This window comes from Anarhichas minor, unplaced genomic scaffold (genome assembly GCF_050575085.1).
Source record: "Anarhichas minor isolate MPS153535 unplaced genomic scaffold, ASM5057508v1 ptg000079l, whole genome shotgun sequence".
In the NCBI taxonomy this organism is placed as follows: Eukaryota; Metazoa; Chordata; class Actinopteri; order Perciformes; family Anarhichadidae; genus Anarhichas; species Anarhichas minor.
Window position 1 is genome coordinate 649,268 of NW_027466525.1, and position 27,178 is coordinate 676,445.

General features: G+C 41.7%; 2 protein-coding genes across 6 annotated transcripts; both read left to right on the forward strand.

Annotated features, from left to right (window-relative positions):
- On the forward strand, nucleotides 1-17,501 carry LOC142938015 (protein NLRC3-like). 4 transcript variants are annotated; one of them, XM_076081199.1, is made up of 8 exons: nucleotides 1-1,015; nucleotides 9,475-9,718; nucleotides 9,915-10,132; nucleotides 10,495-12,283; nucleotides 13,406-13,579; nucleotides 14,306-14,479; nucleotides 15,814-15,987; nucleotides 16,608-17,501. In XM_076081199.1, the coding sequence occupies exons 2-8, from the start codon at nucleotides 9,705-9,707 to the stop codon at nucleotides 16,852-16,854; spliced, it is 2,790 nt and encodes a 929-aa protein (XP_075937314.1). In that variant the 5' UTR covers nucleotides 1-1,015; nucleotides 9,475-9,704; the 3' UTR covers nucleotides 16,855-17,501. The 4 variants fall into 4 exon arrangements, with proteins under 4 accessions (XP_075937314.1, XP_075937315.1, XP_075937317.1 ...); XM_076081200.1 differs by lacking the exon at nucleotides 16,608-17,501 and having other exon boundaries at nucleotides 454-1,015; nucleotides 15,814-16,096; XM_076081201.1 differs by lacking the exon at nucleotides 16,608-17,501 and having other exon boundaries at nucleotides 458-1,015; nucleotides 14,356-14,479; nucleotides 15,814-15,951.
- Nucleotides 16,529-27,010, forward strand: LOC142938018 (NACHT, LRR and PYD domains-containing protein 1a allele 5-like). 2 transcript variants are annotated; one of them, XM_076081207.1, is made up of 12 exons: nucleotides 16,529-16,653; nucleotides 17,497-17,670; nucleotides 19,008-19,181; nucleotides 20,688-20,861; nucleotides 21,297-21,334; nucleotides 21,490-21,539; nucleotides 21,692-21,744; nucleotides 22,484-22,701; nucleotides 23,536-23,801; nucleotides 24,458-24,574; nucleotides 25,025-25,166; nucleotides 26,231-27,010. In XM_076081207.1, the coding sequence occupies exons 1-12, from the start codon at nucleotides 16,643-16,645 to the stop codon at nucleotides 26,662-26,664; spliced, it is 1,851 nt and encodes a 616-aa protein (XP_075937322.1). In that variant the 5' UTR covers nucleotides 16,529-16,642; the 3' UTR covers nucleotides 26,665-27,010. The 2 variants fall into 2 exon arrangements, with proteins under 2 accessions (XP_075937322.1, XP_075937323.1); XM_076081208.1 differs by lacking the exons at nucleotides 16,529-16,653; nucleotides 17,497-17,670; nucleotides 19,008-19,181 and adding an exon at nucleotides 19,293-19,847.
- Nucleotides 27,011-27,178: the final 168 nt, after the last annotated feature.

Below are 27,178 nucleotides of genomic sequence, written 5' to 3' on the forward strand. Positions count from 1 at the left end.
TATAATCTATCGCTCTCTCCTGCAAAGTAATTGCTTCTTTTTAAATGGACCTCACGATGTTTTAAATATAACTATAAATCGAGAGGCTCAACAATGAGTCGTTACTGAGGTGGAAGCAAACTGTCAGTTCTCCCAACATTTTCACGCTAAAGCATGACCTTTTTCTTTCTTAAATATAAAAGCTGTATGATAACTATTACTGTCGCAGCTTAACGCCGCTTCACATTCAGTGTAATTATGAGCTCGCACAGAGACTCTCAAACTTCTTCTTTTGTGTCACTTTCTCTATGTCCTCTTTCAACAGCTGACAGCGTTCCACTTTTCTCACTTTGACCCCAAATTAAGTTTAACAAAAAAAAAAAAGCAGCGTCTGCAAGTTCTGCAACCTTTTTAAACTTTTTGACTCGGGAGTAGCAACAATTTAAGAACAAGTAGCCGTAGCACTAGTAGCATTGGCTGCAAAAGTAGTACTAGGAATAATAGTAGTAGAGGGAATATTAGCAATATCAGAAACAGTAGCAGTATTAGCATAATAATAGTAATAATAGTATTATGTTATATTAATATAATATTAAATTAGATAATATAATAATTATATATTAATATATATACAAATAAAGGGCTTCATGTACATTCATGAATGGAACGGGTTTAATATCCACAATATAACTTCTATATGAAGTCGTTTCTTTATTTTATTTATTAATAATAACATTATTATTGTGTTTAAATGACAATTGTCATAAAGTCATGATGTTATACACCCCGGTACAGTAGGTGGCGGTATGCACCTTAAACGTTGGTTTGTAGTCCGCCATTACACTGAAGAAGAAGAAGAAGAAGAAGAAGAAGAAGAAGAAGAAGAAGAAGAAGAAGAAGAAGAAGACGTCATCCATCCCTTCATCCAATCAGTGGAGTGGGCGCCGCATTAGTCCCCGCCCCCCAGAGAAACCGCCAACAGGAAGTTAAACTGGGGAAAGTGACAGATGAACACAGCCCGCTGCTCCACTACGAGGTAAACTTTTCATAGCTTCTTAGCTAACGCGAGCTAAGTGACAGTTTGAACATGTTGGGACCTTTTTGAGGAGTTTGTTGCCGCGCAATGTAAACGGTTCATATCGTTATTACTCTCTTAGCCGCGCGCGAACGTAACATTACGGTAACTAACACTGCGCTCAACTCAGCAGACACTTACATGTTAGTGCGCCTCTATGCTGAGATTCACGGTAAACGCAGCTCCAGATTTAAAAATAAAAGAAAAAATTAAAATAACAAAATAGTTAATAAAGGTTAATTTAACTTTCCTGATGAACTGCTTCTCGCCTGGAAAGTAGAGATAATGCGGAAGCAGCAGGGGCCTTTTCAGCCTTGAAAATGCCTTGAGTGTTGTCAAATCTAAGAGCCAATAAGCTCTTTGATCAGGAGACAGCCAGGTGTTTCTTCATGTGTTGATGAATGTTTGTGATAAACTGAAGGATGAAGTGTTCCTTTATGTGTTGATGAATGTTTGTGATAAACTGAAGGATGAAGTGTTTCTTTATGTGTTGATGATGAATGTTTGTGATAAACTGAAGGATGAAGTGTTTCTTTATGTGTTGATGATGAATGTTTGTGTGCTGTCCTCACTAAAAGTTGTTTTAGTAAAACGTAGTTTTCAGCTATACAGCCAGCTTGACAATATATTTCCCAGCACCGTATCCTCCAAGGAACAGACAGGTTGTTGTATTTGCAAGGTTTAATGGTGGAAAATATGTAATAATTTTGTAAAACTGAAAAAGAGCAATACAAAAGGTAAGTGCCTTTGTAAGTACTTAATAATAGCTAGTACATTAGTATAAATGCTACTAACACAAACCAAAGAAATATGAATATAAACATGTTAATATAACTGTAAATAGTAACACACTTACAGATGAAGCCGATTTTGTGGCCTTCAAGGCACAGGATTATGTGGATTGAACACTGAGATGCTCAGTCAATGAGTCCATGGGCACATGGCACTTCTTGAACATCACTTCCTGTTACTCTGATTATTTACACTTCGCTCACTTCCTGTTGAGTGCAGCTATTCACAATCGCCACTAGGTGTTGCTAAAGGACATATAAAATAACCAATACATTGAATACAATACACTCCCCGCCTGGCATATTAAGACATATGCCACTATGTACATATTAACCCACAGACCTTTCTCATCCGAGTCTGTACAGGAGAACTGCTACTGTACTAAATGTAGGACTGCAGTCTTACAGTGAGTTGACCGGGCTGTCACTCAGCGACTCATCCCACCTATGGCTTTGCCCTCAGCAAGCTTTGGACTGTGTGACACGTCATTCCCATGATTGTCTTTCTGGGAGAAAAGCAGGACCACTTCAGATATGGGTCTGGAGAATATCTTGAGTGTCTGATTTCTTGTCACTTTGACTTCCACCTTTCTTACTCGTCCATCTTTACTGGGAATAGCATTCACAACAACTCCCATTGGCCACTGATTTCTTTTTGTCTGACTGTCCTTCATCAGAACTATGTCTCCATCTTTAAGATTGGGTTTCTGTGCTTGCCACTTCTGATGATGCTGTAGCATACTTAAATATTCTTGTCGCCACCTAGCCCAAAATGTCTCTGCCAAGGCTTGAACCCTTTTCCACTGGTTCTTGAGCAAATCTCCTTTCGAAAACTCACTAGCTGGACAAGGAGATGCCCCTGTTTTCTGTGTCAGCAACATGGAAGGGGTTAGAATGAGGGGAGCCTCTGGGTCAGTGGATACAGGAATTAACGGCCTGGCATTCACAATGGCACTGACCTCTGCCATAAAGGTGATTAGCACTTCATGGGTGAGTTTTAAAGGTCCGACTTGGAGGAGCATGCAATCTGGCCCTGGCCTGGCCAGCCCTGGTACGACGTGTGATGACTTCCCATGGCCCAAAAACGTCAAGTCCCACATAGGAAAATGGGGGGTCTACTTGTAGACGTTCAGCAGGTAGATCAGACATTTGTTGTTGCTCCATTCTTCCTCGCAGCTTTTTGCATGTGACACACATGTGAATGCAGCTGCTGATGAGACGTTTTCCTCCTACTATCCACAGACCACTGGCACGGATTGCACCTTCAGTGAAGTGTCTGCCCTGGTGTTTCACACATTCATGATGGTGGCGGATGAGCAGAGTTGCTATGTGGTTACGGCTTGGGATAATGATAGGATGGGCTTCACACTTTTCAAGTTGTGCCAGATCGATGCGTCCACCTATTCTCAGCAGGCCTTCACTGTCAATCACTGGCCGAAGTTTATGAAGAGTGCTGGTTTTGGAGAGGTCACAGTTTGACTTAATGCATTTCAACTCTTCTGAATAGCTTTCATGTTGCACACACTTTATGATGACATGCTCTGCCTTGGTGATGTCAGCAACTGACAACCCTTTCTTGCACATGTGCCAGCCAACACAGCCGTGATTGCCTGATGGGAGAGAGAAGCATTGAGCTATGTGACAGAGTCGGGCCACAGCTTTGGTGAGTGAGCTCCAATTAGAAAAATGCTCGAATCTCTTTGAACCCAGCTTGTCTTCAGTAACTTTTGTGGCGAGTGATGTTATGCTGGCACGAATCTCAGCATCAGAATCTGGATCTACGAGGACATATGTCGTCTTATCTTCAGTGTTGACCACTGAACTTTCCCGCTTGGTCAAGAAAGCTGGTCCAGTCAGCCATGTGGTGCCTGTAAGCTTTGCAGCTGGAACAGATCGGGACCCATGATCTGCTGGGTTTAACTCAGAGGGAACATAACTCCACTGCTCTGGACGTGTTGACTGTCGAATACGCTGTACGCGATTACTCACATAGACGTAGAATCTTCTTCTCTCATTGTTTATGTATCCTAACACAACTTTGCTGTCTGTGTAGAATTTTATTGCATTCACTTTCAGGTCAATTTCCTTGATGACTAGTTCTGCAATCTCAACAGCTAATACAGCTGCACATAACTCTAACCTGGGAATCGTCAGCTCAGGCTGGGGAGCGAGCTTGGACTTTCCGAAGACAAATCCTACTTCACTGTGACCATGCTCATTTGTAACTTTCAGGTAAGCCACTGCTGATATTGCTTTTACAGAGGCATCAGAAAAGACGCACAGTTCTGTGTTTTGTGCTTTGGAAATGGAAAAAGATGCATATGTGCGTGGGATATGTACCTCTTTTAGTGCTGACAGTGATTCATGCCATCTTCTCCAATCTTCTGCTTTGGCCTCAGGAAGACATGTGTCCCATTCTGTATCTTGGGTTGAAAACTCTGAGGAGCAGTCTGCCTTCAATAGTGACAGGAGCCAAGAAACCCAGTGGATCAAACAGACTGTTTACTGTTGACAGTACGCCTCGGCGTGTGAATGGTTTTTGACCCTCAGGGACATGGAAAGTGAAAGTGTCAGACATAATGTTCCAGCTGACTCCAAGGCTCCTTTGGACAGGCAAGTCGTCTATGGAGAGGTTGAGGTCTTTGATATCATTTGCTCTTTCCTCTGCCGGAAATGCATCCATCACTTCTGTTCGATTTGAGGCTATCTTGTGCAGCATTATATTTGACACAGCCAACATTTGTTGTGTTCGACGCATAACATCGATGGCTTCAGCTTCAGTTGCGAATGATCGAAGACCATCATCGACGTAAAAGTCCCTCTCAACAAAGTGCCTCGCATCACTGCCGTAGTGTTCCTCTTGGTGTTTTGCTGCCCTCCGCAGACCAAAAATTGCCACTGCAGGTGATGGGCTGTTCCCAAAAACATGAACTCGCATGCGGTACTCCACCACTTCCTGGTTGAGATCATTTTCCCGGTACCACAAGAACCGTAGGAAGTCTCTGCAGTCTTCGCGCACCACAAAACAGTAGAACATTTGCTGTATATCTACTGTCACTGCAACCGGTTCTCTTCTGAATCTAAGAAGCACTCCAATGAGGGTGTTGTTAAGGTCTGGTCCAGAAAGCAACACATCATTCAGTGAGATTCCATCATACTGTGCACTGGAATCAAACACCACACGAATCTTGTCTGGTTTTTGAGGGTGGTAAACTCCAAAGGTAGGGAGATACCAACATTCCGTCCCTTCTTTGAGTGGTGGTGCAAGCTCAGCATGCTCATTGTCAAGCATTTTTTGCATGAACTCAGTGAAGTGCACTTTCATTCCAGGTTTCTTCTGTAACATCCGTCGCACCGACATTAGACGGCTGTGAGCATAGTCTCTGTTGTTAGGGAGACGTCTCCGTGGGTGACGGAAAGGGAGTGGAGCAACCCAGCTGTTTGTGTCATCTTGTGTCAATTCTCGTTCCATGATCTGAAGGAAGGCTAGATCCTCAACAGAGTGAGCGAGCTGGTTGTCATTCTCTGTTGTACAGAAAACCGTTTTTCCTAGGTTATCCATATTTGATACCCTCAATGCACTTTGCGTGGGTTTGTGCAGGAGAGGATTCTTGCACTTACTTTCGATACTGTAGATTTCTTTCACTCGTATCTGATTCTCACATGGAGTAAGGCAAGTTGGTCTTCCATTTTCAAGGATGCAGGTTTTCAAGGCACCCACTATGTTTGTCTTGTGAGCGCCTCCTAGGCATACATCCCCTATGATGACCCACCCAAGGTCTAGCTTTTGTGCGTATGGTGCATAGTGAGGGCCATTGTGCTGTTTACGTACCTTATGGGCCCTAATAATGTCTCTTCCCAATAGCAGCAGGATGTCAGCGTCTGGATCAAGGGATGGGATTTCAATTGCTATCTGCCTTAGGTGCTGGTGGTGGTACGCAGCTTCTGGTGTCGGGATCTGTGCTCTATTGTTTGGGATTTCGTTACACTCAGTTAGTGTAGGTAGTGGGATATCTATTTTTCCGTCTATAGATTCTACTGTGAATCCATGGGCTTTTCTGCCAGCTGTTTCCACCATCCCTGCACAGGTTTTGAGTGTGTATGCCACTGCTGCTCCACCGATGTTGAACATTTCAAAAAACTCTGATCGAGCTAATGATACATTGCTCTGGTCATCTAAAATGGCATACATTTTTCTCTGTAGGTTGCGATGACCACTGGGATACACATTCACAATGCAGATCTTTGCACAGGATTTGCCTTTGAATTCCTCACCACATACTTTGGTACACCGTGATGTGATATCTGGCTGCCTTGTGTCCTCCCTCTCCCCGCCGTTCTCTGAAGCAGGGGAAAAACCTGGCTGATATTGCGGAGCAGGGCCAGGGTGAAGAGCAGCGAGGTGTTTATTGCTGTCACACTCTGTACATTTGATGGGAGTTTCACAGAATTTTGCCTGGTGCATAGTAGAAGCACAGCAGCGAAAGCATATATTGTTCTCTTTTAAGAATTGCTTTCTGTCATCTAAGATCATTTTCCTGAACCCTCTGCATCTCTTCAGTGGGTGGGGTTTGTTATGCATGGGGCAAAGTCTGTCAAGATTTTCTGTTTTGGTCACTGTATCTGATGATATGCTCGTTTTATGTACAGAGACCGGTTTCATGTGACTTAACTTCTCATTCTTGTAAGAGGTTGGAGCGAGAGTGGGAAGGTTAAAGCTTGGGTAATTTCGGTCTTCAGCGTCCCTGCAGACGAATTCTCGAAAAAAGAAGAAAGGGGGAAAGGCCACACAATGTTGTCTTTTGAATTTGCATCCTTGAGACAGCCACTTGTCCTGGAGATATATGGGCAGCTTCTCGACAATGGGCTGCACACCCCTTGCTGTGTCAAGGTAAGCTAGTCCTGGTAAGTATCCATCTCTTTTGGCGACATCCAATTCTATCAGTAGGTCTGCCAGCTCTTGAAGTTTTTTACTGTCTCTGTTATGGATCTTGGGGAAGTTCTCTATTTTACTAAAAAGAGCTCTCTCTAGTACTTCTGGAGATCCATATGTTTTGTTTAATCTCTCCCAAATTGTTTTAAGACCAAGGGAGGGTTGCCTGACATTTACCGACCTAATCCTAAGTGCCTGCTCACTTGAATCCTTACCCAGCCATTTGATCAGCAAATCCATCTCTTCACTTGCTGACAGCTCAAGGCTTTCAATTGTGTTGATGAAGGTCTCTCTCCAAGCTTGGTAGTGTTCGGGTAGGTCATCAAATGTTGTCAATCCTGAGGACACTAGCTGATTTTTAGCAAGAAATTTGGCAAGATCAGCTGTTGTAGTGTTACGATTTGTGTTGTCTGAGGGTGATGGCTTTGTGGGAAGACCACTGTGCTGATGGTCATAATTCCTCTGCTGTAGCAAATCTGTATGAAGCTCCTGTGTGTCCCTTTGTTGGTACATCGATCTCCTATTGATGATGTGCGCCTGGGTCTGCGCAGTGTTGTCGTGCTGGGGTGTGAGAATTGGACGTAAGGGGTAAACTTCCTTATCCTCTCTAGGTGCCTGTGGGTAATGATGCAGGGCATGGTGGGTGACATAGTCATGCGTTCTTTTCAGTGCACTCTCTTGAAGTGGCAAGAACTCAGGTTCTTCAATATGGTCCGAGCCATCCATATCTGCAGCTGCTCTCTCCAGCACTACAGCTTCTACATGGGCAACTTCAGCTTCTCGTTGTAGGTTGATGAAGTCAATTCTGGCTTCCAGCTTGGCTTTCTCAATTTTGAGTTCACTCTCCTTTTCTGTGAAGGTCAGTCTGATTTTTGCCGCCTCTGCTTTAGCACGGGCCCTTGCTGCTTCTAAGCTGGCTCGAGAGCTCGTCGATGAGCGTGAAGAGCTTGATTTTCTGGAGCGATGGTGAGACAGGCTCGTAACTGTTTCAACACGATCTTGTGAGCATTTCACTTTGCCTTCATCTGGAGCATCTACTGACCTAGTAGTTTCCATGGCGATGAAGTGCAGTGTAGCTTGTCTATCCGAAAATCCTCCTTAAAGTCCCACGGTAGGTGGTCATCTTGTCACCTCACTAAAAGTTGTTTTAGTAAAACGTAGTTTTCAGCTATACAGCCAGCTTGACAATATATTTCCCAGCACCGTATCCTCCAAGGAACAGACAGGTTGTTGTATTTGCAAGGTTTAATGGTGGAAAATATGTAATAATTTTGTAAAACTGAAAAAGAGCACAAACAATACAAAAGGTAAGTGCCTTTGTAAGTACTTAATAATAGCTAGTACATTAGTATAAATGCTACTAACACAAACCAAAGAAATATGAATATAAACATGTTAATATAACTGTAAATAGTAACACACTTACAGATGAAGCCGATTTTGTGGCCTTCAAGGCACAGGATTATGTGGATTGAACACTGAGATGCTCAGTCAATGAGTCCATGGGCACACGGCACTTCTTGAACATCACTTCCTGTTACTCTGATTATTTACACTTCGCTCACTTCCTGTTGAGTGCAGCTATTCACAATCGCCACTAGGTGTTGCTAAAGGACATATAAAATAACCAATACATTGAATACAATACAGTTTGTGATAAATGATGCTGAATGTTTGTGATAAACTGAAGGATGAAGTGTTTCTTTATGTGTTGATGCTGAATGTTTGTGATAAACTGAAGGATGAAGTGTTCCTTTATGTGTTGATGCTGAATGTTTGTGATAAACTGAAGGATGAAGTGTTTCTTTATGTGTTGATGCTGAATGTTTGTGATAAACTGAAGGATGAAGTGTTTCTTTATGTGTTGATGATGAATGTTTGTGATAAACTGAAGGATGAAGTGTTTCTTTATGTGTTGATGATGAATGTTTGTGATAAACTGAAGGATGAAGTGTTCCTTTATGTGTTGATGATGAATGTTTGTGATAAACTGAAGGATGAAGTGTTTCTTTATGTGTTGATGATGAATGTTTGTGATAAACTGAAGGATGAAGTGTTCCTTTATGTGTTGATGATGAATGTTTGTGATAAACTGAAGGATGAAGTGTTCCTTTGTGTTGATGTTGAATGTTTGTGATAAACTGAAGGATGAAGTGTTCCTTTATGTGTTGATGATGAATGTTTGTGATAAACTGAAGGATGAAGTGTTTCTTTATGTGTTGATGTTGAATGTTTGTGATAAACTGAAGGATGAAGTGTTTCTTTACGTGTTGATGTTGAATGTTTGTGATAAACTGAAGGATGAAGTGTTTCTTTATGTGTTGATGATGAATGTTTGTGATAAACTGAAGGATGAAGTGTTTCTTTAAGTGTTGATGATGAATGTTTGTGATAAACTGAAGGATGAAGTGTTTCTTTATGTGTTGATGATGAATGTTTGTGATAAACTGAAGGATGAAGTGTTTCTTTATGTCTTGATGATGAATGTTTGTGATAAACTAAAGGATGAAGTGTTCCTTTATGTGTTGATCATGAATGTTTGTGATAAACTGAAGGATGAAGTGTTCCTTTATGTGTTGATGATGTACAGAAACAGAGAGATACATTTAAAGACATTATCTGCTCAACACCAGCGTCCATTAAACCAGTAACATTTCTTTTATGTTCCTTTTGTATTTCTTCTTATCTGTTTACAGAAATTCTCTCTCATCAACGGAGTTTAAAAGTTTTGCCAGAAATCTCCCATAAAGTTCAGCAGCAGAAAACACGGTCTCTGGCGGCCATTTTACTTTGCACCCACGGGCGACATGTGTCATAACAACCCATCATCAGAACTTTAGTGGCAAACGGTTTGATGATGTCAGCACATCTGGAGAGCTTTTATCAGCTTTACAACAGAGACTGCTCACAGAAGTGACCACAGACGATGCTTCCACAACGGTAATAAACCTTTATGTAGTTACACGGTAGAAGTCTGTGATTTGATTTAGTTCTATTTATTTAAGATATTGTCTCGCATATTTGGGGAATGATTCATATTTAAAATATTTTTAAAAATACTAAAATTGTGACTTCAAACACCTCATGATGAATATAAAATGTGTTATAAAGAATGTGTTGGTCTCCACTGAGACAGGAAGAAGGCTCATGACCCCGAGGAGGAGCAGCCGTCCCACTGTGCTTTGTGTCGGGACGTCCTGAAGGATCCAGTCTCTACCAGCTGTGGACACTGGTTCTGCAGACAGTGCATCACCTCATACTGGGACCAGTCTGCTTCATCGGGGGACTCCTCCTGTCCCCAGTGTGGAAAAAGATCTAGACTGCAGACAGCCATTGGGACCAGCACTGTGCAAAGTAAGATGTCTCTCTGCTGCATGGAGACACCAAGAAATGATTCATAGATGTGGCTTCAACCATTTTTATTAATTAATGTATTAGTTTTATTTATGGTCCACATAGGATTACAAGACACCACAAGTTTACATACATGAGGGACAGGCAGGTAGACAGGTAGATAAGTAGGTAGACAGGTAGACCAGCAGGGAGATAAACAGGTAGGTAGTTGGATAGACAGGTAAGTATGTAGGTAGACAGGCAGGCAGGTAGACAGGCAGGTAGGTAGAGAGGGGCATTTAACAGACAGCCAGAGATACCTGATTTTCTGTCCTTGTTTTGTCCGAGCATTTGATTGTCTCACATTTCTCCTTGTCGTTCAGGAGATAATGGTCTACAGGAGGTTTTAGATGAACATAAGATCAGTCTGAGGAGGAGCTGTGAACATGTGACTGAAGGAACTGATAAAAGAGGAAGTGGAACCCCCCTTAACAGGATCTACACTGAGCTCTACATCACAGAGGGACAGAGTGAAGAGGTGAACACCCAACATGAGGTGAGGCAGCTTGAATCAGCTTCCAAGAAGAAGACCCTCCTTGACACTCTGATCAAGTGCCACGACATCTTTAAAGACTCAGCTGACCAACAGAGACCCATCAGAGTCGTTCTGACGAACGGCGTCGCTGGTGTTGGAAAAACTGTCTTGGTGCAGAAGTTCACTCTGGACTGGGCCGAGGGTTTAGGAAACCAAGATGTCAGTCTGGTTGTTCTGCTTTCGTTCAGGGAGCTGAACTTGATCAAAGATGAGCAGTACAGTCTTCTCAAGCTGCTCCATGTTTTCCATCCAACATTACAGAAGATCACAGCAGAGGAGCTCTCTGTCTGTAAAGTTCTGTTCATCTTTGATGGTCTGGATGAAACCAGACTTTCATTGGATTTCATCACCAATGAGGTCGTGTCTGATGTCACACAGAAGGCATCGGTCAACGTGCTGCTGACGAACCTCATCGAAGGGAATCTGCTTCCCTCGGCTCTCGTCTGGATAACTTCCAGACCTGCAGCAGCCAATCAAATCCCTCCTTCACGTGTTGACAGGTTAACAGAAGTACGAGGCTTCACCGACCCCCAGAAGGACGAGTACTTCAGGAGGAGGTTCAGTGATGAAGAGCTGTCCAGCAGAATCATCTCACACATCAAGACATCCAGGAGCCTCCACATCATGTGTCTGATCCCAGTCTTCTGCTGGATCACTGCTACAGTTCTGGACCACATGTGGACTACAAACCAGAGAGAAGAGCTGCCCAAGACCCTGACTGACATGTACTCACACTTCCTGCTGGTCCAGACAAAGAGGAAGAAGCAGAAGTACCATGAGGGACAAGAGACGAGTCCTCAGGAGCTGACGGAGGCTGACAAGGAAGTTCTTCTGAAGCTGGGGAGGCTGGCGTTTGAACATCTGGAGAAAGGAAACATCATGTTCTACCAACAAGACCTGGAGCAGTGTGGTCTTGATGTCACGGAGGCCTCGGTGTTCTCAGGAGTTTGTACAGAGATCTTCAAAAGAGAGAGCGTGATCTTCGGGGAAACTGTCTACTGCTTTGTTCATCTGAGTGTTCAAGAGTTTCTGGCTGCAGTCTACATGTTCCACTGTTTCACAAACAGGAAGACAGAGGTACTGGAGGACTTCATGGGGAGGGGTGATTACCCAACCCTGGATGTCTTCCTGAGGAGAGCCATGGAGAAATCCCTCAAAAGTGAAAATGGCCACCTGGACCTGTTTGTCCGCTTCCTTCATGGCCTCTCTCTGGAGTCCAACCAGAGACTCTTAGGAGGCCTGCTGGGTCGGACGGACAACAGTCCAAAAATCATCCAGAGAGCCATCAAGAACCTGAAGAAGATGAACAGTTCTAAGATCTCTCCTGAAAGAAACATCAACATCTTCCACTGTCTGACGGAGATGAACGACCACTCGCTGCATCAGGAGATCCAAGAGTTCCTGAAGTCGGAGAACCGATCGGAGAAGAAACTCTCAGATATCCACTGCTCAGCTCTGGCCTACATGCTGCAGATGTCAGAGGAGGTTCTGGATGAGTTGGACCTGAAAAAGTACAACACCTCACAAGAGGGGCGACGGAGACTCATTCCAGCTGTGAGGAACTGCAGGAAAGCTGTGTAAGTCCAGATGTGATTAACTTAATAAATCAGTTTAGATAAGTAGTTTAAATCTTCAAATATACAAACTATCACACCAATGCGTTTTACTGAAAAATAACATTTATTTTTACAATCAACACTTGAAAAGATGAAGGCGATTGCAAATGACAAGATAATACAAAATGTAAACCGTACTTTGGTGTTTCATTTTTACTTGTTTACTTCTTTTTTACAAAATGAACCAAAAAACTGTCACTGAGGAAGATCTTAGGTACATAATAATGAGATTAAATATGACACCATTTTTAAATCATACCCTCTGAACCAAAAATAAATCTATGACACTATTACTAAGCTTTTTTACAAGATTTTTAGTCTGTTCTAATCTAGACCCCTTGTCCCAGATACGGCGGGAAACCAAACGCAGTTGTGTTCATAACATCATCCGGCGGTGCTCGTGAACGTATTCACTGTATCTAGCAAGCCACATGTTGCCTGGTTTACTACAGCTGTATGAACCCAAAATAAACAGATTTTGCTGCAATTTAATTGCAATAACCAGATAACAACAATGCCGAAATAACAACATAATGATGTTGATTTGTAAAAAGTCTGAATTCATGCCTTGTTAGGTCTGGCAGCATTACGACAGGTAAACAACTTTTGAAATGCTTGTTTTCTGAATGGAGTTCAGTTTGATTCGTGCTAGGCTATGCTAACATTATAGCAGCAACTATAGTCTGTGGATTATACACATACATTTATACACATTTCTGTCTGCTTTGAGGTAATGTAGATCTCTTGGTGACAACAGACGACTTTTTTCCTCCATTTCTTGTAATTAGTTGTAATATTTAAACTCAAATACGAGAACTTCTTTTGTCATTGTCATAAAATGCATAAAGTAAATATAAAGTGTCCCCTTTCATCGTTACATCGAACAAATATTTGTGCCATGACAGACTTTGTGACTGTGAACTTTCGGAGACTCACTGTGAATTCACTTCTTGTACCTCACAGTGTTCAACCTGCATTCAGCTCATGTGTTTGGAGTTTCCATTTTCTAAACGTCTCCGTTCTAAACGCCTGATACTGAATGAACATTGTCCTCTAAACTTAAATCATTTATCCTTCATTCAGTCTGAGTGGCTGCAGGTTGTCAGAGGTCAGCTGCTCTTCTCTGGTCTCAGCTCTGAAGTCCAACCCGTCCCATCTGAGAGAGCTGGACCTGAGTAACAACTACCTGAAGGATTCAGGAGTGGAGCTGCTGTCTGCTGCACTGGAGAGTCCACACTGTAGACTGGAGACACTGAGGTCAGTTGACTGTACATGGTCTCGTTGTTTTTGTATATCTACAAATCCTTGTCTGGGGTTTCCCCAAGCACCAACCTCCAGTTCCTAAACGTGAAGTCAAAGCTTCATGTGTTAAAGCTGCATTCTCTCTAGTGACCACCAGGGAGCGACTCCTCTGGTTGTATAGAAGTCTATGAGAAAATGACTCTACTTCTCTCTTGATTTATTACCTCAGTAAACATTGTAAACATGAGTTTATGGTCTCAATCTCTAGTTTCAAGTCTTCTTCAATACAGCATGATGTTCATTTAGTACATTATGGTCCATTTAGAGTCAAACAGACCATAAAGCAGGGGATGCTTTAGGGCGGGGCTACACAGTGATTGACAGGTCTCTACCAGAGTTGTATACGCGTCTCTACATCACTCCTCAGTCCAGATATGGTCACTTCCTGTTCACTGGTTGCAAAAAAAACAAGATGGTGATGGCCAAAATACTGAAATCAAGGCTTCAAAACATCAGTCCACCAACCAATGGGTGACGTCACGACGACTACGTCCACGTCTTATATACAGTCTGTGGGTTTCACATTTTTGTTTCATAGATTTTCAGGATTTGCCTGAGCACAAAGAAATGTGTCTGTTGTTCCAAATGTCTGAATAAAACAACAAGTAGAGGCAGTGAATGTCCACAGACTCACGTTGTCCATGACCTGATTTTTATCTACATCATTTATCCTTCATTCAGTCTGAAGGACTGCAAGTTGTCAGAGGTCAGCTGCTCTTCTCTGGTCTCAGCTCTGAAGTCCAACACGTCACCTCTGAGAGAGCTGGACCTGAGAGGAAACTACCTGAAGGATTCAGGAGTGAAGCTGCTGTGTGACCTTCTGGAGAGTCCAGACTGCAGACTGGAGACTCTGAGGTCAGTCCAACATTCTTTCCTCCTGTGCAGACATGAAGCTGATATTATACTGATCTTAAAGGACCTTAAAGCCTCAGTGGTAGTAAAAGTTCATTAACTGTGGCAGAGAAACGTTGAGCTATAGATTTAAATAAAACATATTTATTCATTTATTACCTAACATTTGCTCCGTCCCACATGGGATTACAAGACACCACTTTTTTCCAGACATCTTCTGGTCTTGAAAATACAAAACATGTAGAAGAAAATAAAAACATAAACTTGGTAAAGAGATATTTTTTCCTCTTCCAGACTTTCTGCAGATACCTGGCTAAGTTATATGTTCCACTTTTAAACAGCCATCTCAGTCTTTGTGCATCATCCATATTTATAAAATCTATGTTTGACTTACCAAACAAAGCATCGCAGTGTTCACGGTAAAAAAGGAGAGTAGAAAACAAGATGGAACTCGTTGTTTATATCGTTTAGAGAACACATCGGACGGATCGGCTTTTCTTCTTCTACAATCTAGACCAAGATAGTTTCAACAGTCGAAGGTGAAATACCAGATGACATATGATCATATACAACATAATTCTCTGAACCATATTCAGTTTTTATCATCGTAAAAATACACAACTTTGGAAAACACAGATTCTGTAAAAACAACAATGTTGAGCTTTTTGTTATTAAAAAAAGCTTCAATAAACCAAGAGTTGCAAAACAATGTTCATAAATCGTGAGACCACGAACAAATATTTGTTTATATTATTATTTATTTTACATAAATATAATATAGACTTGATTTTCATCTTGTATTCTCCATCAGGTTTTCTTCAGTAAATGATCAAAGTTACTAAACACAATGAATAAATATCTCTCTCTATCACACAACAAATGTTTTCAGTATTTTGCTTTTTGCTCATTTTTATGAAGCTATTTGATGCTTAAACTGAAGCTGCTTTGATGTTATGACTCCACTATTCCTAAAATACATAACTTCTGTTCACATATTTTCTAAAATGTCCTCCTGACACATTTGGTATCTTTGTTAACTTTGTGTTCTTGAGTGGAATCTTAAATGAGTTTCTGTGTTTTTATCTCTTAGTGTTGGGCTGACATGAGTTTAGATGGAGCTGGCAGAGTTCAAGTGAAGTCACTTGGTCTTTATTGAAGCAGCAGCACGTTGTCATTAGTATTAATGAGAGCTCTTATTCACTTCTTGTACCTCACAGTGTTTAACCTGCATTCAGCTCATGTGTTTGGAGTTTCCATTTTCTAAACGTCTCCGTTCTAAACGCCTGATACTGAATGAACATTGTCCTCTAAACTTACATCATTTATCCTTCATTCAGACTGAGTTGGTGCATGTTGTCAGAGGTCAGCTGCTCTTCTCTGGTCTCAGCTCTGAAGTCCAACCCGTCACCTCTGAGAGAGCTGGACCTGAGTCACAACAACCTGAAGGATTCAGGAGTGAAGCTGCTGTGTGACCTTCTGGAGAGTCCAGACTGCAGACTGGAGACTCTGAGGTCAGTCCACGCTTCAGCTCCACGGATGAATCTTTACTACATATTATTCTTCCTGTACGTTTGTGGGTGTGAATGTGGTTCTATAACAGAAATAAGACTTCAACATTAAAATGTGGCACATTTCTACACTGATAACATTCTCACACTTAAAATGAGGCTGCACACGTGTATGCAGCAGATGAATACAAAACACTCAACCAAAATATGATTCAAACCTACGTCAAACCAAATGCTGATTATAATAAAGCCACAATTCAATTAGTTCAAAATCTGCATCCCTCACACGCTGAACTAGCTCCAAACACTTGACTTTAAAGTGTAATAAAAGTGGACTAACCCTCGGCTGCATGCACCATGAACACAAGAACCAGGTCCACTAATCTCCCACAGAACTCTAGAAAAAACCCAAAACTTGAGAGAAAGATCAGTACGTCTGTTGATGCTGTTCCTTAACGAGCTAAAGAAGATGAATCTATACTATTCCTGTTTGTTTAATCAACCTTTTAACCTCATTATGTTCAAACATAACTTACACCCATAAAGTTGTTCTCTTTTGTTCATACTTTTATTTTTCCTGGACTAAATGTACGTTTTGTTCACACCTGGGCGTGGCACCGTAGCGTGAGCTTCTGCAGATGGCGTGTGAGCTCCGAGCATGAACAAGAGGTGTTTATACTCAATGTGCTTTTAATTGCATTATTCTCTGAAACACCAGAGGACGAACAAACTAAATTAACTGTGAAGAATCAGGAAGACAACCAGTGTAACGCCATAAACCAACCTCCACAACGAAGAGGAGGAACTGTTATCTGTGAACTCATATCTCATATTCATGGAGACTTTATTACCTTCATACAAACCCTGTAAACAAGTCAAGTATTAAATGTATTATAAGGAAACAAAGGTTGAATATCCTGTAAACTATTTGATTTGGCTGTTAAATATTTACTCAAATGTAGATTTTAAGACCTCCTGTTTCTAAAGCATCTAAAACAGTTTGGCAGACATGTAAATAGTGCTTTTATCAGTAAACTATTTGTGCCTCGTAGTCGTAGCAAACATTCAGAGGTGCACGACCAAGCGGTGCGACCACTTGGAGCCTTCACGCAGGACTCGCAGGCCGTGATTACATCACTGTTGTGGAGCGTGCCGGCTTCACTGTGGCGAGTATAAACTAAGCTTTTAGTCTGCAGTCACAAAAGTCAACTGCCTCGTAAAGAAACTGCAGAAAATGTCCAACGTTGGCTGTTAAAGTACATCACATGTTTGGTAAACGGTAATCTGTATACAGAAGATCATCTGAACTCATATTTAACTTGATAAAGTTTACTCTCTGAAGTGGAACTATTTATTGTGGTGTGTGTTTCTACTCATAATAAAATAGAGGGCGGATATTATGATGAAGATCTGCAGTAACAGAATGATGAAGTCAGCTCCACATTTAAAACCTGAACACATCTGATTGGATTATAAATGGATTTTTATCTGAATCATTTATCCTTCATTCAGTCTGAAGAACTGCAAGTTGTCAGAGGTCAGCTGCTCTTCTCTGGTCTCAGCTCTGAAGTCCAACCCGTCACCTCTGAGAGAGCTGGACCTGAGAGGAAACTACCTGAAGGATTCAGGAGTGAAGCTGCTGTGTGACCTTCTGGAGAGTCCAGACTGCAGACTGGAGACTCTGAGGTCAGTCCAACATTCTTTCCTCCTGTGCAGACATGAAGCTGATATGATACTGATCTTAAAGGACCTTAAAGCCTCAGTGGTAGTAAAAGTTCATTAACTGTGGCAGAGAAACGTTGAGCTATAGATTTAAATAAAACATATTTATTCATTTATTACCTAACATTTGCTCCGTCCCACATGGGATTACAAGACACCACTTTTTTCCAGACATCTTCTGGTCTTGAAAATACAAAACATGAAGAAGAAAATAAAAACATAAACTTGGTAAAGAGATATTTTTTCCTCTTCTTCCAGACTTTCTGCAGATACCTGGCTAAGTTATATGTTCCACTTTTAAACAGCCATCTCAGTCTTTGTGCATCATCCATATTTATAAAATCTATGTTTGACTTACCAAACAAAGCATCGCAGTGTTCACGGTAAAAAAGGAGAGTAGAAAACAAGATGGAACTCGTTGTTTATATCGTTTAGAGAACACATCGGACGGATCGGCTTTTCTTCTTCTACAATCTAGACCAAGATAGTTTCAACAGTCGAAGGTGAAATACCAGATGACATATGATCATATACAACATAATTCTCTGAACCATATTCAGTTTCTATCATCGTAAAAATACACAACTTTGGAAAACACAGATTGTGTAAAAACAACAATGTTGAGCTTTTTGTTTTTAAAAAAAGCTTCAATAAACCAAGAGCTGCAAAACAATGTTCATAAATCGTGAGACCACGAACAAATATTTGTTTATATTATTATTTATTTTACATAAATATAATATAGACTTGATTTTCATCTTGTATTCTCCATCAGGTTTTCTTCAGTAAATGATCAAAGTTACTAAACACAATGAATAAATATCTCTCTCTATCACACAACAAATGTTTTCAGTATTTTGCTTTTTGCTCATTTTTATGAAGCTATTTGATGCTTAAACTGAAGCTGCTTTGATGTTATGACTCCACTATTCCTAAAATACATAACTTCTGTTCACATATTTTCTAAAATGTCCTCCTGACACATTTGGTATCTTTGTTAACTTTGTGTTCTTGAGTGGAATCTTAAATGAGTTTCTGTGTTTTTATCTCTTAGTGTTGGGCTGACATGAGTTTAGATGGAGCTGGCAGAGTTCAAGTGAAGTCACTTGGTCTTTATTGAAGCAGCAGCACGTTGTCATTAGTATTAATGAGAGCTCTTATTCACTTCTTGTACCTCACAGTGTTTAACCTGCATTCAGCTCATGTGTTTGGAGTTTCCATTTTCTAAACGTCTCCGTTCTAAACGCCTGATACTGAATGAACATTGTCCTCTAAACTTACATCATTTATCCTTCATTCAGTCTGAAGTACTGCAGGTTGTCAGAGGTCAGCTGCTCTTCTCTGGCCTCAGCTCTGAAGTCCAACCCGTCACCTCTGAGAGAGCTGGACCTGAGTAACAACAACCTGAAGGATTCAGGAGTGAAGCTGCTGTGTGACCTTCTGGAGAGTCCAGACTGCAGACTGGAGACTCTGAGGTCAGTCCACGCTTCAGCTCCACGGATGAATCTTTACTACATATTATGCTTCCTGTACGTTTGTGGGTGTGAATGTGGTTCTATAACAGAAATAAGACTTCAACATTAAAATGTGGCACATTTCTACACTGATAACATTCTCACACTTAAAATGAGGCTGAACACGTGTATGCAGCAGATGAATACAAAACACTCAACCATAATATGATTCAAACCTACGTCAAACCAAATGCTGATTATAATAAAGCCACAATTCAATTAGTTCAAAATCTGCATCCCTCACACGCTGAACTAGCTCCAAACACTTGACTTTAAAGTTTAATAAAAGTGGACTAACCCTCGGCTGCATGCACCATGAACACAAGAACCAGGTCCACTAATCTCCCACAGAACTCTAGAAAAAACCCAAAACTTGAGAGAAAGATCAGTACGTCTGTTGATGCTGTTCCTTAACGAGCTAAAGAAGATGAATCTATACTATTCCTGTTTGTTTAATCAACCATTTAACCTCATTATGTACAAACATAACTTACACCCATAAAGTTGTTCTCTTTTGTTCATACTTTTATTTTTCCTGGACTAAATGTATGTTTTGTTCACACCTGGGCGTGGCACCGTAGCGTGAGCTTCTGCAGATGGCGTGTGAGCTCCGAGCATGAACAAGAGGTGTTTATACTCAACGTGCTTTTAATTGCATTATTCTCTGAAACACCAGAGGACGAACAAACTAAATGAACTGTGAAGAATCAGGAAGACAACCAGTGTAACGCCATAAACCAACCTCCACAACGAAGAGGAGGAACTGTTATCTGTGAACTCATATCTCATATTCATGGAGACTTTATTACCTTCATACAAACCCTGTAAACAAGTCAAGTATTAAATGTATTATAAGGAAACAAAGGTTGAATATCCTGTAAACTATTTGATTTGGCTGTTAAATATTTACTCAAATGTAGATTTTAAGACCTGTTTCTAAAGCATCTAAAACAGTTTGGCAGACATGTAAATAGTGCTTTTATCAGTAAACTATTTGTGCCTCGTAGTCGTAGCAAACATTCAGAGGTGCACGACCAAGCGGTGCGACCACTTGGAGCCTTCACGCAGGACTCGCAGGCCGTGATTACATCACTGTTGTGGAGCGTGCCGGCTTCACTGTGGCGAGTATAAACTAAGCTTTTAGTCTGCAGTCACAAAAGTCAACTGCCTCGTAAAGAAACTGCAGAAAATGTCCAACGTTGGCTGTTAAAGTACATCACATGTTTGGTAAACGGTAATCTGTATACAGAAGATCATCTGAACTCATATTTAACTTGATAAAGTTTACTCTCTGAAGTGGAACTATTTATTGTGGTGTGTGTTTCTACTCATAATAAAATAGAGGGCGGATATTATGATGAAGATCTGCAGTAACAGAATGATGAAGTCAGCTCCACATTTAAAACCTGAACACATCTGATTGGATTATAAATGGATTTTTATCTGAATCATTTATCCTTCATTCAGACTGAGGTACTGCAAGTTGTCAGAGGTCAGCTGCTCTTCTCTGGTCTCAGCTCTGAAGTCCAACCCGTCACCTCTGAGAGAGCTGGACCTGAGTCACAACATCCTGGAGGATTCAGGAGAGAAGCTGCTGTGTGACCTTCTGGAGAGTCCAGACTGCAGACTGGAGACTCTGAGGTCAGTGAGGGGGTCCGAGTCAGTCCGTGCTGGTTCAGCAGTGTTGTTAATAAAACACAGGGCGGTTTACTCACAGTGAGGGTTTCCCTCCTTTTTCTCCCTTCGAAAACAAAGAATCAGAGATTTTACCAACGAGTGCAGTTCCTCTGATGTTTCTTTTCTTTCTTTTCTCCACAAACGATAAAATAAAAGCTGACAAAGCAAAGCCAAGCAAGTTGTTAGAAGTCGTGGGATTTCACAGTAGAGTGAATAAAGGTAGTTGGTTTTGTTTTCCTGTGATGTTATTTCCTCTAATGCACGCTCACAACATGAATGTGACCTGATCAAAAAGCAGATTAGTTGCTTCATATCAGGACTATGAAGCTGGCTCACTCAAAGAACCAACAATTATTTAAAACTTGATCATAACTTTTGGGATTGTGTTCCTCCCGACAGGTTGAATAACAGGTTGATCACTAAGAAACACAAACAATGTGAGTATTGAAAGAATGTCCCCATTCAAGCTATTCTACATTAAAATCTGATCTTAATGAGCCTCATCGTAACAAAAAGTATTTTTCAATTCTGTTAGAGCTGTTTGAAGAATTTTGTCTGCTAATGTTTCTCTTTCTCTTCTTCTCTCCATCAGGTGACGCCGACGGCAAACTGGATGTGAAAACAAATGTGCCCGACAAAGAGGTGAGGGAGCAGCAGCTGAAGAGCGTGAAGTTTATTTACTGAGGTTTCTCTACTGAGTAAATGTAATTATTGTGTACCAGGGGAACAGAGGAAAGAGACCTGTGGCTTGTTACTTGATTTATATTGAAAGAACTAACTTTGTGCCTTCTTAGTTCCAGGCTCCATTCTCATTCTCACCTGAACACACAGCTGAATCTTCATACAGGTAATCCTATGAAATACACTATTCCAGCTTCTTTCACGGTTCATCAAGTTGTGATTCTAAACGAAGGTCTGTGGGGAGCAAGTCAAAACAGGACCTGGACCTTATTCATGAAACTCTGTAGAATCCATATAAAAAACAAAAATCTGATTAATAAAACTGTGCATGCATTCATTCACGGTTCAGGTACTGGTTCAGGTGGCTTTGAACACAAAAGGCGACATTGAAACGATGAGGAACTGACAGAAGAACAAAGGGTCTGGGCCGGTATATAAATAGAGATGTTGATGAGGGAATGAGATGCAGGTGAGGAGGTGGGCAGGGATGAGGGAAGTGGGAACAACATCTCAAGAACAATTGTCTTGTGAGTATGTTCACAATAAGTAATACATGCTGCTGATGCTCATAATCAAGAAGAATCTTCCCGTTAATGTGTCTGACCAATGACAGAACAGCTTTCTCTCACATGGCATTAGTCTTGAACGTCTCTGTGTGAACACAAACAAACCGAGGAGCAAATGCAACCACTGTACGAAGTTAGTCTCTGAATCGACAACACAGCAAACAAACTACGGGTCTGAAAACGCCCTAAATAAGAGTGGAGTTGTCCCCTGGGTGTCGTCACGCTTTACACTACGATCAGTTTGTGCTGCACATGCACACCTGTGAGTGAAAACAGATCATGTGACTAACAGGCCAATAGATGCTTCTTCTATTAATTTGTCCTTTCCGTGTCCTACAGGTTCAGGTGTCCTGGTCCAGGTGTGTTCCAGTGTTCTGTGACTGGACTGGTGTTTGTTATGGCTCAAGAGGCAGAGCTGCTGTACAGGACTGTCCAATGGGATGAGGGCCTCCTCCAGCCAGCTGGCAAGAAGGCTGCAGGGCCGCTGTTCGACATCAAGAGTTCTGAGGATGCTGCAGTCTGTCAGCTCCACCTCCCTCACTGTGAAACAAAGCACGGTAAAGACATGGGTGTCTTCAGTGTTCAGGAACAAATCACCAAAACTACAAAGAGTTGTATTAATGCGTAAAACTAGCTGCATCTGGTGACATGCAAAAAAAGACAGATCACATGTGGGAAAATAATGATGAATTCAAAGATAATAGTTAAAGGATAGGGGCGGAGTGGGAGGCTCCAGAGTATATTGGCTAACACACTTCAAAACAAGCGGTGATGTCAGCAGGAAATCAGCTCAATCTTCCGTTAGCTGTTAGCGGTTAGCCAACCACACCGTCTAAAACAGTAAAAGTGAGCCACAGAGCAGCTGCAGAGAGGTACTCAGCAGGGTGTGTACTGGTAGTTTCGTTAGCTGCCAAACTCATCGTCTATTCCGTTAGTCTTTAGGCCAAACACAAAAACTGTTATTCCTCCGTTGTGTCTCTTGCCGCATAGTAGTTGCTTGGGGGGGGTCGGTGATGCACTCAGCTGAGGTGTCACTAGGGGTCGAGGGTTTGTTTAGAGTGGGGGGTTAGCAGGCAGTCGATGGCAGTATGAAACAGACAATAAAAGTTTTTTCGAGGAAGTGTGAGTCACTGCAACCACAAGAGGTCCTTGAGAATGCAGCCATAACTGAAATATTATGCAGTCAGCTGTAGCAGAAGGTGAGATTAGCCGTGGACAGACACAGAGGTGCACACTCACTCAATCACAGGCACACATGAGACCAATCGCATGATTCTCCTGGCAGAGAAAAAAATGACGAATTGAACTCAAGTGGTAAGAAATGAATTAGTTTGGGATGAACCTGTTTCAGCAATAATAAGTAAAGGTTTAACAGCTCTTTGCTCCCACAGCGTTGGTCTTTGACGGCCTGTTGTCTGTCGTCCACATCACTGATGATGGAATGACAATCCTGGAGCCGCTGGAGATTACGGATACTCATGTGGTGGTGAAGGTCCCTAACCTCTCCGCTTATGGCCTCGTCTGGGATTACGTCAGGAGGTTTCTGAACATCAGGCTGCCAATAAAGGGCCAAGTTCTGCTCTTCCTCCGACCCCCGCACTCCAGTGATCAAATTCTCAATGTGTTTCTGCTGCAGGACAACATCCATGTGCATGAGGTAAAGCTCTCTGTCATATGTGCTCACCAGCAACTTAAACTCTTGTTTTAAGCCACAGCTGTTTCCACAAAGACGGTTCACACTTTGCTCCTCGTGCTGTGCTAAGAATCAAATCTATCTGAACTGTAAATCTTCAGATTGCTTTGTTCATTTGTACGATGATGAAATACTAGTGACTTCACAACAATTGAGGGATTCCTCCCTGTTTCCAGCAGCACACTTTCACAGATATTTGAATCCATCTGGTCACAGTTCAGTGGATCTGTAGAGAGGCCAAGAAAAGTAATGAACCAGAACAAATTTAAAACTTTTAATCTTCCATAAAGTTAAATAACGATGATGTTCTGGTTCAATAAACATGGGAAACAGCACTCTGAATTCAAATGATGAAGATGAACATTTGATAACTCATCTCTTTTCTTTAGCCTTTTAATAGTCACCATGAAGACATGACCTGTTTGTTTGCAGTGCTGTAGCATTTGGGAGGTTTTATCTAGAAACATTTATTCTACGCTTTTATTCATTTATTTACAGTTTATCCTCATAATTATCTTTTTAATTGACTGTACTTCTCATGTTTAGATGTACTCTACACATACAATTACCCTGACTACCTGAGCTTAAACTAAACTAATAAAAATGTCCCGTTAACGAAGGTTTACAGAAGACAACGGCATGCAAAGTACATCGAGATCTCCTCCGAATGTGAGCTGTACGTTGGTAAAAGTTACCATGTCCACTGTGAACCTGAGGGATTCTTGATCCAGCCTGAGGTGAGTCAGGTCACTTCTACACTTCTGAGGGTCGGTGTCCACATTCAGCTTTATTCCTGAGCACCAGCATCTGTTTTCACTTTGTGTCTGTGATAGTTCCCTTAGCTGTTAGCTGTTAGCTGTTAGCTGTTAGCTGTTAGCTGTTAGCCAAACACACCGTACAAAACAGTAACAGTGAGCTGCAGAGCAGTGATTGAGAGGTACTCAGCAGTTCTGGTAGTTCTGTTAGCTGTTAGCTAAACACCCAACTGTTACCCCTCCACTGTGTCTCCAGCCTCAGAGTAGTGTGTAGTGGCCTGTGTCCACATAGCATCTTTTCCTGAGTGCCAGCGTCTATTTTCAATTGTTCCCAATGAAATTTATTTTATGCAAATACAAGTTTGGCTGCATGTAGATTCACAATCAGGGAGGTAGCAGATACACAATGTGACTTCTGGTTCTTGTTTTCAGTGTAAACTATTTGACTCGACGTATGGACCGAATTTCCATCCGACATTTGAAGTTTTCCTGACCCCCAACACGAAGAAAGTGACTTTGTCGGTCCAGGACGAAGAGAGGAACACAGTCTGGGAGCGTCTCGTATTACTGGAAGGTAAAGACTATCAGACACCCAGTGATGGACGAGAGTAGAACAGATGTTTGCGGCTCTCATGAACATTCAGGGAGCTCCACATCTCATATCATTCTTTATTTAGGCTGCAGTCTTTATGCTCCATATATCTGGAACAAAATGCAGGACAGCTGCAACTCTCTTCTGTCAAATGAAGGCTGAAGACTTTCCTGTTTATTAAACACTGCTGTAACTTTAATTAGTGTATTTTATACCCGTTTTATGCTATTTTAGCTTGTTTTTATTTTGTCTCTTTAATGTATTTAAATGTATTTTTATAATGTCTCTTTTGCATTTTGGGCTTTTGATGTTTTATGTGAAGTGCTTTGAATTCTTGCTGAAATTATTTAAATAAATAAACTTGCCTTTTCTTACATGTACGGGTGCAACGGATCATAAAGCTCACGGTTCAGATCAGAGTCACGGATCTGATCAGCACAACAGAAGAAAGGAGCAAATATAACGTTTAGAGATCCCCGATCACATTTATCTGCTGCTGATTACCGATCATAGATGATCCGTGTTGGCAGATACGTGTTTGTTGTTTTGTTATAGCAGCTGGTCTACAAGACTCCACCTCCAAAGAAATCTATTCAACCGCTCTGAAGTCAGAGTAAACATCAACATGTTTCAATTTGATCCTTTCACACGATTCAAATGATTAGGAAATACAGACTACATTTGAACACATCACGAACACATCATAACTTTACCTGAACAGAGCCTGAAGGCATCATAATGTAACTGAATGGAACCTCCGTACGTTAGCCGTTAGCGGACAGAAAGCATGAATGCTGATGTCCTGATTGTAGATTTCTACGGATCGACAATGTTCCTTTACACCAATACTTACATGCAACACTACTGGGAACAATATGTGTATATATATATATATATATATATATACACATTCTATCCTTTTTCTTAAAGGAGAACACAGGAAGTGATTTACGTTGCAGAAATGTGAGAAATAGCTGGCTGTAGCAGTCCAACACAGACCTTTCATTTCTTTTGAACTTTATAATATTTTCTTGGTTATCTTCTAGGTCCAAGAGCGGAAATTCAACAGACAAATCCCGGCAGGGTCCCGGCAGAGGACAGGGTCCCGGCAGAGGGCAGGGTCCCGGCAGAGGGCAGGGTCCCACCACAGGACAGGGTCCCGGCAGAGGACAGGGTCCCACCACAGGACAGGGTCCCGGCAGAGGACAGGGTCCCGGCAGAAGAGAAGCTGTTCTTAGTTCGGACTCAATTTGTCAACAGAGTGTCTGATTCTGTCCTGGACCAGCTGCTGGATAAACTTCTTGAGCGCGGAGTGATTACTGACGCTGAAATGCAGTCGATCAGAACAAGAAACAGAGAAGATAAAGCACGAGATGTGATGGACACGGTGAGAAGAAAGGGATCTGAAGCCTGCTCAGTTCTGATCACTGCTCTCTGTGAGGTGGACGAGTGGCTTTACACAGCGCTGAACTTAAGCTGAAGATGAACCAAGAACTGTGGAGTGGTGATGATGATGATGATGATGATGGGGAATCTCTTCAACAGTTGTCTCACATGACTTATTGTAATCTTTAACGGTGCACAACACGAGGCAGCGGTTCCCACAGGGTTTGGTGGGACTGTGGAAGAAAAGTTTGTACGTTTCAAAGTAAAATGCATCAATCTGGTGAACTTTGAGAGCAAAGATAAGACGCTGGATCTATGAAGAGCTCTGTGCTCTTGTTCCATCAGTGGTGTAATGTAACTAAGTACATGTAGTGTTTCAGGATGTCATGTTTTTGGGAGTTGAAATAAACGGCGACAGTGGTGTGCAGCCACAAAGAGGAGTTTGCTGGACTTGTTTATTCCGGCGCTCCTACATTGGTGACCCTGAGTCTACTGGACGTTTCCAGAGACGAACGTGATGCACTTTAGCTCAAGCTGCCGGAGTTTTGGGAGACGCAAGCATCCGTCTGGTTTGCTGAAACTGAAGCACAGTTCTCTCTCAGAGACGT

Bases quoted from the DNA above. Each gene is read 5' to 3' on its own strand.
- LOC142938015 (XM_076081199.1), top strand. The intron at 14,480-15,813 runs GTCAGTCCAACA...TCCTTCATTCAG, and splicing joins TGCAGACTGGAGACTCTGAG to ACTGAGTTGGTGCATGTTGT. The intron at 15,988-16,607 runs GTCAGTCCACGC...GTGGCACCGTAG, and splicing joins TGCAGACTGGAGACTCTGAG to CGTGAGCTTCTGCAGATGGC.
- LOC142938018 (XM_076081207.1), top strand. The intron at 17,671-19,007 runs GTCAGTCCAACA...TCCTTCATTCAG, and splicing joins TGCAGACTGGAGACTCTGAG to TCTGAAGTACTGCAGGTTGT. The intron at 23,802-24,457 runs GTAAAGCTCTCT...CCGTTAACGAAG, and splicing joins ACAACATCCATGTGCATGAG to GTTTACAGAAGACAACGGCA.